We start from the raw sequence: 16381 nt of genomic DNA, 5'->3' as shown, positions 1-16381 counted from the left end.
TGATATTTGCAAATATGTTTCAACATGTATCTAATATTGTTTAATTGTTTTTTTTTAATGTATTATTTATATTTATTAAAAAACTTTTTTTTTACATTTATTCTTATATGTGAAAATGATGCATGAATAACGAATAATTCTTTTCAAAGTTATTTAATCGAGATAAACTGTTATTTTTTAGTTCTACTAATTAAAATTAAAATAATTTTGTTTACTATCCATAAAATTGAACAATAAATAAATTCAGTCAAATACTGCTCTAAATTACACTAAATTTATGGATAAATTACAGAATATTCGAGCAAAAATTTATTTTCTATATGAAATTTGAAAACCGGCTAAAACCGTTTATTTTAGTAAAATTAAAATTAGAAAATCGGTTTTCTGAAATGTCGGTTTTTATATACGTAAACCCTAGCCCGTATATTACATTTCTAAAATTCTATCGTGATGATTTAAAAAATTACAAAATCAAGACTCATTGCTTAAGTGAATTATTTACACGTATCGAGAAGTATATGCAACTTGCCTTAACGCAAAATGCCACTTACGCCTAGTATATATTTTTTTACATTTTTTTGTGTAGATTATTTCATCTGGAAAAGCTATTAAATATCAATTTTTGTTATGATAGCAATATGTTGTGTGTGGAGTTTCATTGATTAATTCTGCTCCATTTATCTCGAAATCGAAACAGTTCGTGTGTAACATATGGCGAACAGAACTAATGTAAAAATTATTACTTGTTGGGATCGATTTTATATTGTATTCATAATATTTTGTCAGCTTTAGTTATAGTAAAATAAATTACTAATGCAAATGGCCTGATGGACCATTTGCCTAATACTAATTAGCATCATTCCTAACTGATGTCTTCCAAAAATTTCCAAAATCAGTTTGAAATTGTTTACAAAAACGTCAGCAAAATGTATTACCTAATTTTAGCTTGAAATTGGTTTCGTATAAATATTTTTTTTTAATTATAATAAATAGCTTTTTCATAATTTTTTGTTCTGGAACTCCAAATTTGGTGTTAAGATAGCTCTCACTCAATCCAATAAATACATTTAATTTTGCATAGTTTAACAATTTATTTACCAAATTACAAAATTACACTAATGTTTATCCATATTAGCAACAATTCTTGGATAAACTAAATCAATTGCATCGACTCCCATCAGAAAATCAACATGAGACCACAAAGTATGATTTACTTTGTATAATTCTTTCAAATTTGGAAGTTGTTCTGCTAAATACTCCACATCCTAAAAAATAGAAACATAAACCATACATACATTATTAATATAAATATAAATTAATTGAAAATAATATAAAAATTACTGTACATATACGAAACCCTCTTGAGGTTTGTTTTAAAAGATGTTTAATCATGGAAAATGAAAAAAGATTTAATAGATTAATAATCACTTTTTAACTTCCCGTAGGGTAAGTTATTGTAATGGGCCGAAAATCGGAATTGAAAATTTTTGCATTTCTCGACGTTTTGAAGGTTTCTGAACGTTTTGGCATACTTCAGAAAAAATGGATGTGTGTGTGTGTGTGTGTGTGTGTATGTATGTATGGATACAAATTTTCGCCCACGTTTTCGGGCGTACGGATCAACCGATTTGAATGGTTTAAAAAACATTCGATTCCTATTAATAAGGAGAAGAGCTGATTAGTTTTTGGCAAAGACAGGTCCAGCAGTTACGGAGATAAGGAGCAAAGAGTGCAGAAAATAGAAATCGAGTTTTTGAGAGAACGGAGCATCCGATTTGAATGATCTAAAAAACATTCAATTAGTAATGATTGGGAGAAGGGGTTATTAGTTTTTCGCAAAGGCAGGCCCAGCCATTTCGGAGATACAGAGCTAAATGTACAAAAAATAGCAGTTTTTGAGAGAACTAAGCGTCCGATTCAATTGATTCAAAGAACTTTCTGCTTGTCTTAACAAAATAATTGATTTTGAAAAAAAAAAATTGTACCATTTTTTTTTTTTTTTTTTTTTTTTAATTTTTTTATATCTCGAAAATAATTCAGATTTATTTTTAATTCTGACTATAGTTCTAATATACTTTAAACAAATAATTTCAACTCTGCAATTCAGTTTATATAATTCTTATAAATATTAGACAATGTTACAATATTTATAATGATCTATTTGAAAACATTCAATATTCCTCGAACATTTCGTTACGGTACGGGAAGTTCCAGCAATTTGCCTTAAGGCACGATGCCACCCACCCCACTAGTTGTAATTTAAATTTGATCATAAGAGACGGTTTGGGTGGATTGCAATATTTTTAATATGTATTACTTACCAATTATAAAAATTTCTTTTAATTATTGCTACACAAAATTAGTATAATTAAAATTGAATATTTTTATATTTTCTTACCTTATATGAGACTATTACATCAGCTTTGGAATAATACAAATACACCGGAGTTGTAATCAATGACAAATCGTATTCTGGAGGATGAATCTGTCCATAAATTTGGTAATTTTTTATCAAACCGTAGTCAAACTTTTGGAATTTTCCTGAAAAAAATAATAAAAATACGGAAAATAATATTTTATTTTATTATAAATTATTTCCAAGATCGGTTTGCAATCAATATTTTTAGTTTTACCTGATTTTACCAATTGTGCAAAGTGAAGCAATTCCTTTGCAGATCCACCAGATGGAATGTTTTCTAAAATTTCAGGAATTAAAGTCTGAAAAAGAATAAATATTATTATTTTTTAATTTTATATTCAACAAAAGTATGTTTAAAATAAAAATAACGTGTTTTTTAATTGATGTCGAAAAACAATTTGAGAACAGGAGACATTTAGTCAATCATTCTTAAAATTTATTTTAACAATTTAATGATTTTTCAAATACAAGCTATCGTTTTTTTAATTTATTATAACCGCTTCATTGAGCAATTTGAAAAATTGTAAATATTAGGTAAATATATAAATGTTTTAAATATTTTTAAACCTGAAAATGTTTAATACTAATTTATTTATTTCTATAACTTTTAACAATTTGTTTCAATAGTTTCAAATACAGCAAATTTGTGTAAAATGTAATAAATGAAATCTTATATTACTCAGCTAATAATATTTGCACAACTTTATTAAATGTAGCATTTCACGTTGGTTTAATAGAATTGTTTAAAATGTTTTAAAATTTTTATAATCGGTATGAATTCAGTAAAATTCCCTAAACTCATGAAAATCTTATGGAACTAAGCAAATTTTTAAAATGGAGTAATGAAATATTTTAAAATCTAGTCAATTGTAGTGAATTATGAATTATGAAATTTTATAAATTGTATAATAAAATTGTATAAAATGTAGTAAAATCGCGTGGAAGGTATTAAAATCTATTAATATTTAATAAAAATCTGTATTTATTATTTTGCAAAATTTTTATTAATTTAGCATTCTATATTCGCATTTATTTTGATTCTATTGATATTTATATTTATATTGATGTTTACTTTGATATTTATTCTACATTTTATACTATCTTTATTATATCAAATACTATCTTTATAAATCGTATACTATCCAATTTTCTATGACAATTCTATGTCAGTGCCAGGACTCGAACACAGTATCTCTTTGAGTGAGTGAGTTTTTATTATTGATTTTATTAATATTGATATTAATTTCGCTATTTATATTGATATTTATACCGATATTTATATTGATATTTTATATTGGCATAATCAAAGCTCACTTAATGTATTAAAACTTGTGCAAAATTATCTAGAATTTCAAAATTATAAAAAAAATGTAAATAATATTCTGTAAAACCTTATATATTATGTCAATGATACTCAGTAAATTTTTATAAAAAAAATTGTAAATAATTTTTATAAATCGTGAATAATGTAATTCTTTTAAATGTGGTAAAAATGTGTTACAAGTGATTTTAGTAATATTTTATATTCTACATATTTTAGGAAATTGTCATTTATACTTATTGCAACTATTACTAAACATTTTAATTTACTAATGCAAAGGAACACGGTGAGCAAATCTAATATAAATCGAAGATCAATTTATTTCGTAGTCTCCAGGAACATTTCACACTGTTGAATTCATGACTGTCAAAAATAATTGAAATTTTTAGACTTTTAATACTTTGAATACGAACTAAAATTTTTCATATTGCCTTTCATATAACCTAACCTGGATATAAATACACATGGTAACTTAATAAAATTTGAAATCGGTTCAGTAGTTTAGGAGTCCATGTATTATATATATATATATATATATATATATATATATATATATATATAATTTATTTATAATTACTTACAACATTGACTTGATCAGGATCGTATCCAGCAAAAACATAATTAAGACTCTTGCAAACAATATCTTGAGTCCAGTCGTCGTCTTCACAAAGTAATTTTCCGAGTCCTTCAATAAAATCCGATCGAGGAAAAAATTCATAGAGACCAATTTGTTTTGCTGCCCACTAAAATAATGGTTGGCTAATAAATAATCTTATATAAAAAAAATGGAGCTCTCTTTCAAATGTTCAAGTAAAAATCGAAAACGTCTAAACCGATTTGGCCAGTCTTAGTCTTGAAAAATTCTTGCCAATCCAGAGATGGTCGGAAAGGTGAGATATTATTTCAAAATCGCGTAGAAACTTTACATTTTTAATTTGAAATTTTTTGTAGAAGCGCAATTTAAATAAAACAATAGACGGTGGCTAATATGTGTAATGTCAAACGTTTTTGACAAATGATGTTCAATTACGTTTAATAGGTTGTTTTACGTAAATATTATTTAATTATGATTAAATTATGGTAAATAGTTTTGTTTAAAGTTTTAGTTATATACAAAAACGTTATTAAACGGGCCGCAAGTGTTACTAGAAACTAAATATCAACTTTTTTGAAATGTTAACACGAAAATGCATATTTTGGCATATTACGCAGATCTGGTAGATCTTATTTGTATAATTATTTACTCATTGGTATTTATAAAACATTTTCTAGGTTATATTATTTTTAACTTCCCGAAGGAGAAGTTTATGTTTTCATCAAAAAACCCGATTCGCTAATTTTATGTTTTCTCGACGTTTCAAGCCATTCTGAATCGAATGAGACCAAATTTGGAAAAAGTATGTGTGTGTGTGTGTGTGTGTGTGTGTATGTGTGTGTGTGTGTGAACAGATTTTTTGCCGTAAATCGACGTTTTCTCGAAAACGGCTGGACCGATTTCAAAAATTTAAAAGCCATTCGATGTATCTCAACGAGAACTATTGTTTGTCAGTTTTGTGCGACGATCGGCCAAGCCGTTTCTTCATAAATGGCAGAAAAGTGAAAAATTTTTCGTCTACGTTTTAGCCCGCAATTCTGAATCGATTTTGAAAATTCAAAAACCGTTCGAAAGATATTGGTTGGGAATCGTGCTGATTAGTTTTTGGTAGAGATCGGCCGGGCCGTTTTCTTGTAATGAAGTTTTTGAAAAAAAATTTCGACGATTTTTATGATTATTTTTTTGACGATAGATACCATAGTCTTCTAGATCATACTAAAATATTACGGCCCTACGACAACTCGTTTAGCTTTAAAAATTCGTCAAAGTTTGCAAAAATCAGTATGGTCTTTTTGGCATTTGTCAAAATTAGACTTTTGATCGACGTTTTCTCAAAAACGCCTGAACCGATTTTAGAAATTTTAAAAGCCATTTGATGTATTTCGGTGAGGACTATCGTTTGTCAGTTTTGTGCAACGATCTGCCAAGCCGTTTCTTTGTAATTTGAAAAAAAACTTTTCATCCACATTTAAGCTCATCTTACCGAACGATTTTAAAAAATCAAAACTGTTCGAAAGATATTAGTTGGGAATGATACTGATTAATTTTAGGTGAAAATCTACCGAGCCGTTTTCTTGTAATTAACTGTTGAAAAAAAAATTTAAGCCAATTTTCATGGAATTTTTTTTGGCGATATACATCATGGTCTTATAGAACTTACTGTAATATTACGGCCTAACGACAAGTAGTTTAATTTTAAAAATTCGTCAAAGTTTGCTAAAATTATTATCGTTTTTTTTTAAAGTAGGATTAATGAAGTATATTATTTACACATTTTTTTTTTGATTAAGTCGATTATTTACACATTTCGGGAAGTTCATGTAACTTGCCTCAAGGCTAAATACCAAACCAACTAGTTTATTTATGTTATTTAAATTCAAAACCTAAATTTGGTATCGATCTAAGTAACATTTTGCCGAATAACATTTTTTCAGTTATAATTTCGCAGAATTTATCGAAGAATAGATAGTAATATATGAAGGTCCGGGGTTAAAAAGGTCCACCACCGATGTGTCAAAAACTAGTAAAGTTAGGCATTGTTTAACAACAATATTTGAAAGTAGAGGGAAAAAGATGTATAACCAGCTATTACCTTGATTCTTATGACTTTGCTATCGGAAGATAAACTGTAATCTTTGAAAATCCATAATAAAAGTATTTTCTTCCGTTGGTAGTTTTTTTTTAGCATTAGTTGAAAGTGTAATTAATTTGTAAAATACCTTCAAAATTAAAATAAGACATTAAACCTGTTTGCCACCTGGCCGGTCCAAGTTACCCTGTCTATGGGGTAAAAAGGTCTAATCAACAATTTTTTTTAAAGACAGCAAAAAAAGCACATTTCTACAATGATGAAGTAGCTGGCAGTTTAACTGAACGTAGTCAGATAATTTTTATTTTGAAATGTGTTATTTGTTGTGATATAATTAGTTTGATTATTATAATATAATTCAAATTTATTATTATTATAAAAAGTCAAATTAGACCTTTGTGTCTCGCCCCGCTCTACATTTTATTTAATTTACTTGAATTCATCGAGTGTTACTTGAAACTTTTCAAAAAGCAGGTCAAAAAAGAAATACTTAATTCATTTTCTATCTCTCCTTTCTCCTCGCAGAAATTTGAAAATTTTGTATAAGCTCAGTAGTATTATTTACAATTATACACAAAATCCAGAATCCAAAAAGGATCTGAAAAACTTGAAACGTAATCAATAAGTCAAAAGACCAAAAAAGACTTGGATTGGATTATACCATGTTTTCTATAGAAAGTGTATAAAACTTCCAGTTTGATTGTATTGACAAAATAAAGACAAACTAATGGGATTTATTGTTTTTATAATACCTCATTGTATGTAGCATTCAAACAACACATTCTTATGCACTTAAAGTATTAATATTTTTGATTCTCTAGAAATTGTTTAGAATATACCTTACTTAGCAAAACAACGTTTGCCGGGTCAGCTAGTTTATAATATTAATAATCTATAATATATGTATCTATAATACATGGATATATATATATATATATATATATATATACAATAAATAATAATGCAGAAATTAGAATCAGGTTAACCTGAATTATTCTTATTTGTAATATGCTTATAATCTTCATGATTTTTTTTCTCTTAATGTTGAAGTAAGAAGTCGGTTAACTCGCGTCTTAAAATACAACCCGAACTTCTTAACCACCGCCACAAATTGTTCGTCCAAACAAAGGAACGTGACGCAATATAGTATTTAAATTTCGAGAGCAGTTTCGAAATAATTTTTGGAGTCTCTTATCCTTTCCAAGGTAGAGACCAATAAATAATTGAAACTAGTTGGGTGTATGGCATCGGGCTTTAAGGCAAATTGCTGGAACTTCCTGTTCCGTAATTAAAAATCTTGGTACGGAAGCCAAAAAAATTTAAACAAAATGTGTACACATTATTAAAATCTCTATAAAATATCTGATAATTTGATGTACATATGTCCAATAAATATTTTTGACCGCTTAATGACATTTTTTTTAACTTATTTTTCTTAAGAGTCCATAACCGCTGGACCTGCCTTACCAAAAAATTAATCAGTCGTTCATCTTGTCAATACAAGTGAAATGTTTTTTGAATTATTAAAATCGGACGCTGTGGTTTCTTAAAAACTGAGTTACAGTTACAGTTTATATCTGCCTTTGCCAAAAACTAATCAGCGCGTCTCCTTATCAATACAAATCGAATGTTTTTTGAATTATTCAAATCGGTTGATAAGTGTTCCCGAAATCGTCGACGAACATTTGTATCCGCACACACACACACATACATCCATTTTTTCTAAGGTATGCCAAAATATTCAGAAACCTCTGAAACGTAAAGTTTATAAATTTATTTTTGCGATTACTGTAAATTACCCTACGGGAAGTTAAAAAATACTTTTGTGCTTGTGGCAGTTTCTATTGAGGTATCAAAGTCGCCAGATTTGAGGCAATGGGTGGTTACACATTTTGCCCTCTACTTTAAAATATCTATAAAATTTATAATACTTTATTTGCATACTTCAAACCGTATTCAAATTTTCGTATCTAATAATAAATCCTAATTTTAATTTTATATAAAAATAAATACTTGAGTGGAAATATATATTTATAAATAATTTTATATTTAATAGTAGAATTAATTTTTATTGGGAATTAGTTACTATTATACTATTAATTGTTTAAAGAAAAATATTTTCTCAAAGTATTTTTTCCTCTTAGTTTGCGTTATGTGAATAATATGTTAACCAGTTAACTGACGAATATACTCGTCATGAGAGAGTGATACAATTTTGTGTATTGACGAGTATATTCGTCATGTGTATAAAACAGTGATCAGTTACGATTAAAATAGAAATTATTAAAAAAAACAATATTTTCTAAAATGTGAAATTGTTTAGAATATTTTGATGGCATGAATGTATAAAATAAACAGTTGTAAGTGGCATTTTACCTTGAGGCAAGTTGCATAAAGTTCTCAAATTGTGGAAAATATACCTAATTGATTATATACAAAAATATACAAAATTGAGCGCACAAGCAAATATTCTTAACCCAGATAAATTTTATTAAACAAAAAAACAAAAATTATGGCTTTATGTAGATATAAAGAATATAGTTTACCCCTAATAATCCTGAAAATCTTGAAGCAATCTGCAAAAATATATTAGGCTGGTGCTTCATGAAGACAGTTGGTCCTAATCCTTGGTAAGAACGTACTTTGTCATTGTATTCTGGTCTTTCTGATGCAAAGACGAAGTAATCGTTATTTCCTTGAGAATGTCCTGATAAAAAATTTAAAAAATCTTATTAAAACTAGGCGTAAGTGGCATTTTGTTTTGTAAACTACATGTGTAAATAATCGACCTTATCAACAAGATATCAATGTATCAATTTATGAGTGATTTATAAGTAACCCTGTTGCTGTAGGCCACAATGTGGGAATTTTCGACATATAGTTTAAATATTACATATTTTGCAAAAACGATATATGTGATGCTATAAATCAATGAATTGCCAATTATTTTATCAAGGCAGCCAGTTTTTTTTAATTACAGTCTGTCTGTACATAAAAAGATAACATTAAGTAATATTGAGGATATATGTGTATTATGGAGTTAGTATGGAGGACTGTGAAAAATTAAATAGAATTATACAGTCTTATTAAATAATGGATTATAAACAATGTAAATAAAGACTATAAATAGCAATATACAAACCAAGAATGTGCAACTTTTCTTCACCAGTTGTCTCAAAAATAAAATCCACTATAGCCGGTACGTCTAATATTCCAACTTCATGCCAACTGTAATATATATAAACAAATAGATGACTGTAATTTTAGTTTTTAAGAAATTTTTATGTATTTCCTGGTTTACCTTAATACACTACATACATACTGGATAATAAATAATTTAACCATAAAACACGAAAAATCTATTCACTCTACATCACGAGCAACTTTTACAATGATGAAAGTACAAAGAAAATTTATTGAAATCATATTGGCGGACTCAAAATTGGTTATTATGATTTTTATTTTGTTATAAATTTAATTTAACAATTTAACAAACTTGCTAAAATACTAAGATATCCAGTCAGATATTTTATTATACTTATGACTGATTAATTAAAATATTTTGTAATTGAATATTCACAAATTCTAAATTCATCAGAATTTCTTCATGATTTAGTAGGTGGTGACTGATTATTGACAAAGCCATGTGGTTGCTCTGCAGTCAGGCGTTTTTCTCATGTAGTCAGCTAGAAAACCAAACCTCGAAACCGCATAAGTGTCAAAAAAAAAACGATGTCACATAACAGGGTCTTTCTGACCCAGCTCCATAACATACGAGTGACGTTGCAGTTTGTGTAAAACGTCTGAATGCACAGCAAATGCATGACATTTTGAGAGTATTCAGTGTGATTCAGTAGCATAATAAAAGTAACATGACCTTGCCATAACATAGACTAGTCTGGTATAAATGTACCAAAATATTTTAGTCATAAGAATATAATTTATTTTTGTTTAGATATGAATACGTGCAATGATGCTGCTTTTCATAGTTTTAGAAGTAAAGAAAGAAAATAGTGGGATGACATGAATTTTTATACATTAGTAGACTATTAAACGACATGTTTTTAATTCTTCTCATGTGAATTAGATCTAAAAATTTGCAATATTTAGAATAACTAGTTTGCTAAACTAAATTTGAACTTGACTAATTCTGTTAAACAAAAATTCTATATAATTTAGTGGGTGGTCTTTATTATGTAATCATTCGGAACCAACGGGTTTTTATAACCATTTTTTCACATAAAGTATCAATTGCCATTATTATTTTTTATATAGTTTGTTATTAGTGTGGTATTAATAAAATATTCTTTTACCTGAATTCCCAGAAGGCAGCTTGGGCTGGATCCAAAGAAATGTGTTTTTTGGAATTGGTGCTTCCTCTGGTGTTACTAAGCCAAACATCGTATCCAGATTCAGAAAGGAAAAAACCTGTAAGTGATTTTTTTTATTTCATTATATAATTTAAAAATGTCCATATAAAAAATATAATAAAAATATATAAAAGAAAAACGACAAAGAGCAAAAGTTACCAGAATTACTTGGACTTTGAATGATCAATGCAGTTGAATAAGAGTAAAAATTAATTTATATATATAAATTAAAAACTGCATATAAAATTTAATTCCTATATATATAAAAAGAAAAGAATAATGTGTTTGGGTAGAATATATATTGTGAGAGAATTCATTTAATTTCAATTCAAAATTCATTTAATTTTTTAAAATCATAAATATATTCATATTTGTAATAGTATTCAACTATTTTTTTTAAATCCATAAAAGTTTCTTTAAAATTACAGCTAATAGTAGTTTACATGAATTCTTAACATATTCGACATATACAAACTGATAATAAATTTTCTATATGAATAATTAATTTTGAAAAAATAAAGCAATTGTTATTAAGTCGCATAGTAACAAAATTGCTTAATTATTTAATATATAACTTTTATGAGGTAAAAAATATTTGCTTCAAACATTGATTTTATTTTTAGAAAATTCATTTTAAGTGAAACTATTCTAACTATAAAATTTGGCTAACTATTAAGCTTAGTTAATAAGAAATATTACTACTGTTAATTTAGTTTAGTTTAATTGATGAAGTTGAATTTACAATTATGATGAAATATTTAATACTGGCTGAAGAGAACTTTTAAGTCTTGGAACAATTTTTGTGCTCTAAGGTTATTTTAAAAATCGTTTTTCATTTAACAAACAATATTTCACTTGACTAAAAATATGATAAAGGTAATACAATCGTTAAATTATCTTAGGTAAATAAATTCTTGAAAAAAGCGAGTTATTCTACAAAAATTTAGGAGTGAAAGTCAATTGGGTTTATTTAGGTTTTGATGTGTTATTTTATCAAAATATTAGTGAGAAAAAATTTAGTATTAAGAGTAATAAGAGTGACTTTAGATTTTTTTCATTTTTACCTAAAGATTTTTCTCCACTGACAACAAAATCAGCAGCACTTGAAAAAATACCATGAAGGACCAATACTGGTCCTTTGGTAGAACTACCAGGTCTGCCCTTGGCATATGGTATCCTGTCGACTTCTAATAAATATCCATCGGCTGTTTGAACTTCATATTTCAATACAGGATAACCATGTTTTTCTATTATTTGAGGCTTAAATCAAATGAAGAAAAACCAATTGAAAGTCAGAAAAATCAGAAAAGTTTAAAAAGTCCAATATTATATATCAAGGGAAGTTTATGCAAATTATCTTAAAGTAAAATGCCACTTACACCTAGTTCCTTTAAAAGTGATTCTACAACAAATTTAAAAAAATAACTCAAATGGTCCATAACAAAATCAAAATTAAATTAAGTTTCTCACATCAGGACTTCATATAAATAAATTTTTATCATTTATTATATAACTCATTGTTATAAAAATGAAATCCTTAGAAACCTTGGTCTTGTAACACCTACTAAATTTACATACTATCTAGAAATTTGAGTAATATATATATATATATATATATATATATATATATATTAAATTAAAAAAAAATCTGAAAATGAAAATTAGCACTTAAATCTAGAGTTCTTAAAACTTTAATTTATCAATATTATTAATTAAAAAAATATTTGTAATTAATTCTGATATTTGTTTCAAAATTAACTCACCACCGTCTGACGTCTATGTTCCGCCTTTGAAAAACCTTTTAGCAATTTGTCTTTTATTACCAATTCAGTAAAATTTTTTGCATGCACAAATTCTTCTAAACAAATCAATATTAGCATAAACAATTCCAGAAATTTCATGACGGTTTTTAGAAGAACATGAAATACAAAATAATAAAAAATATTTTACTACAAAATTTTTACCACATTTTTCCAATACAAATTGCGAACTGTTTGTTAAATTTTATGTCAACAGTTGATTCTTCTAACTAATAAAAAATGAATTTGTTCACTTTATCTTTCTACAACTATAATTATTGATAATTTTTTAAACAATAAAGCAATTTTTTGCAGAAAACATTTGTTATCGAAGTTCATGACGTGTTAATTTGTGCATACGAATATTTTTTCTATCGGAAAATTTAAACTTGGAATAATTTAGTTAATATTATGTACTCACAAATTATTAAAATATATGTATATATATATATATATATATATATATATATATATAGTACAATACTTTTTGTAAAAATGTTATTTTTGCAATTGCATGTTTTTTTTCAAATTACAATTCGAAAGTATTGCATATTTAGAGCATATTTTTAAAATAATATGTTTTCCATAGTAATTATAGCATCCACTTATAAATTTTTTCTTATAAATATATTCGATTTAACACATCTTTTGTTTTTGAATTCTCAATTTACAACTCCAGGATTGTATAAATTATGAATAATATTGAAGTTTAAATTTTTTCATTATTTATTCTATCGATTTCATATTTTGCATCATTTGTTAACTTCCGTAGGGTAGTTATAGTAATGGGCCGAAAATCAAAAATGAAAATTTTTGCATTTCTCGGCGTTTTGAAGGTTTCTGAACATTTTACTGGCATACCTCAGAAAAAATAGAGGTGTGTGTATGCGTGTGAGTGTGTTTTGTATGTCCGCATTATTTCGTCCACGTTTTCGGGCGCACGGATCAATCGATTTGAATGGTTTAAAAAACATTCGATCCCTATTGATAGGGAGATGTGCTGATCAGTTTTTGGCAATGGCAGGTCCCGCCATTTCGAAGATACAGAGCTAAATGTGCAAAAAATGGCAGTTTTTGAGAGAACTCAGCGTCCGATTTGAATGATCTAATAAAACATTCAATTTGCAATGATTGGGAAAAGTGGTGATTAGTTTTTGGCAAAGGCAGGTCCAGCCATTTCGAAGATATAGAGCTGAATGTGCAGAAAATGGCAGTTTTTGAGAAAACTAAGCGTCCGATTTGAATTATTTGAAAAACTTTCTGCTTGTTTCAACAAAATAATTGGTTTTGGAAAAAAAAAAATTCAATTTGTATTATTTTAATTTTTTTTTAATTTTTTTGTATATCGAAAATAATTCAGATTTTAATTGTAATTGTGACTTAAGCTCTAGTATGCTATAAACAAATAATTTCAATCTTGCAATTTAGTTTCTATAATTCTTATAAATATTATACAATGTTACAATATTTATAATAATGTATTTGAAAGCATTTAATATTCCTCGAACATTTCAGTATGGTACGGGAGGGTCCGGCAATTTGGTTTAAGGCACTATGCCATACACCACTAGTTTGAGTTTTATATTGTCTATGGCATAGTTTAGCATTATTTATTAAAGGTATTGAAATGTATGTTTATATGAAATATTTGTAACAAGTTTCTTTTTAATTTTCAACATTTTATTCTATGGACTTATAAAATTGTTTAGTAATTGGCTTTCTAAAGTTATTGCCAGAAATTTTCAAATATTTATTTCTGACACTACAGAATTATCTTTAGAAGTTGTGAATTTAGGTGAACAGTATCTGTATTAATTTAATTTTGGTAGAACTCAAATTGTATTAATAATTTGTATCTATACTAAAATTTTACTATAATGTACAAACATTAAAAAATTTGCAATCAATTAAAAAAACATTGCATATGAAAAGTATATTTGAACCCTTTTACACAATTCAATAAATTTTGGCTGAAAGTTTCTTATAGCAAATAATACAAGCACATATTGTTGGATTGAATTCTAATTTCATTTTATATTAACCAAATATACATATACATTAACATTTTTCCATATTTTTGGCAACATGACTATAAACCAATTCAATTGCATCAATGCCAAATAAATAGTCACCATGACCCCAAAGTTGGTCATCAACTTTGTGCAAAACTTTTACATTTGGCAACTGTTCTGCCGAATATTCAACGTCCTGGAAAAAAATAATAGAAAAATATTTTATAAACCTATTTATGATAAAAAATTAAATGTATAAAATTTTGAAAGAAAAATCGCTTGTAAATATTGCTTCCAAAAACCTAGACGTTGGTACTTCGTTCGTTCTTCCACAGAACCCTTCCAATGAAGTCAGAAGAAATTTATAGGAAACTGATTATATATATATATATATATATATATATATATCAATTTACCTGAGGAGCGACCAGTTTGTCGTTATCAGAATAATACAAATAAGTTGGTGCAGTAAGTTTCTTCAAGTCATATTTTGGTGGAGAAGCCTGTCCATAAATCAGGTTATTTTTTAACCATCCGTAGTCGTACTTTTCAAAATTTCCTGGAAGAAATAGTAATTGAGTCAACATTTATTATTTTGAAGTTAAAATCAGTAACCTGCCCATTTTGGTTGAGTTACAAATTTTGTAGTTGGTTTCGTATATTGGAACCAAAATCTGATATATAAATTATAGTAATTTGATATTTTACGTATAAATTTAACATCTGTATTTTGATGCGTTTTAAAATAGTCTAATATAATAGCTAAAATCCAATGATTGTTATAAATCCTATTTTAGAATAGTGAATTTGAAAAGTGGTATCATATATTAATATAAAGTATTTGTCAAGGTTCAGCGATCCCTGAACTTACTTTTTTCATTTTAATTTTCTGTAATTAAAATTTGCTTGTAACCTAAAATTTGAATGCAATCCTCAATTCTTACCCTCCTCATTTACCAGAATAATCTTCAAATTTATGATAATTATTCACACATTTATATTCTGAAATTTTATACATTTTGATTAAATTTTCTACTTTTTAAGTAAATTATAAAGTATATATTTGACATGGTGCATTAGAACAAACTGTTACGTATAAGTTCTAATTTAACTTATTTTTTATGCATATTCTTATTAATTTAAATTTCATTCCCAAATTTTTATTCATTTAAAATAGTTATTTATGTCCATACCTGATTTTATTATTTGTGCATAATGGAGCAGCTGTTTTGTAGATGCACCAGCTGGTAGATTTTGTACAATTTCAGGAATCAAAGTCTAGAAATTAAATAAAAAACGTTGAAATAAGATACAGTTGAAGATATCTACCAATTTGCAAGTATTTGGAAGAATGTTTCTCTAAAAAGTTAAAAATGCAGACCAGGACAACCTGAAATCATACGTCAACTTGGGACTTCTGAGAAAGTTTTAGTACAACATATCTATACAAATCTTTACAATTATGACAAAACTAATATTTCTTCACTTACTGCATTCAATTGATCAGGATTGTGTCCAGAAAGCAAGAAATAGACATTACTGCACAAAATTCCTTGAGTCCAGTCATCATCTTGGCAAAAATTACCAATTTCTTCAATAAATCCAGTGGAGGGCAAAAATTCATTCAAACCAATTGCTGAAGTAAGCCACTACAAAAACAAGATTTTATTGCATTGCACAAATAAAATATTGATAAATGATTCATGATTACATCTGCTTGGTTTCTAACTCGAGCAAGAATTTGATAAAAGATATTTGGATCGTGTGTCATGAAAA

At 26.9% G+C, this 16381-nt stretch overlaps 1 protein-coding gene across 1 annotated transcript in view; it reads right to left on the bottom strand.

The window, feature by feature from the left end:
• LOC113389552 overlaps positions 1-16381 on the bottom strand; it is a 33324-nt gene that overhangs the window by 11069 nt on the left and 5874 nt on the right. The window contains exons 7-12 of the mRNA XM_026626573.1: positions 16096-16254; positions 15799-15883; positions 15022-15164; positions 14691-14801; positions 11859-12054; positions 10738-10852 (exon numbers count right to left, since the gene is read on the bottom strand). Coding sequence (XP_026482358.1) covers positions 10738-10852; positions 11859-12054; positions 14691-14801; positions 15022-15164; positions 15799-15883; positions 16096-16254 — 809 coding nt within the window. The remainder of the gene's footprint in view (positions 1-10737; positions 10853-11858; positions 12055-14690; positions 14802-15021; positions 15165-15798; positions 15884-16095; positions 16255-16381) is intronic.

This window comes from Ctenocephalides felis, unplaced genomic scaffold, assembly GCF_003426905.1.
Source record: "Ctenocephalides felis isolate EL2017-DRISC unplaced genomic scaffold, ASM342690v1 CF-g0.4_SCAFFOLD_03573, whole genome shotgun sequence".
NCBI classification, from domain to species: domain Eukaryota; kingdom Metazoa; phylum Arthropoda; class Insecta; order Siphonaptera; family Pulicidae; genus Ctenocephalides; species Ctenocephalides felis.
Note: the sequence above shows the minus strand (reverse complement) of the source record. Positions and strands in the feature narration are given on the sequence as shown.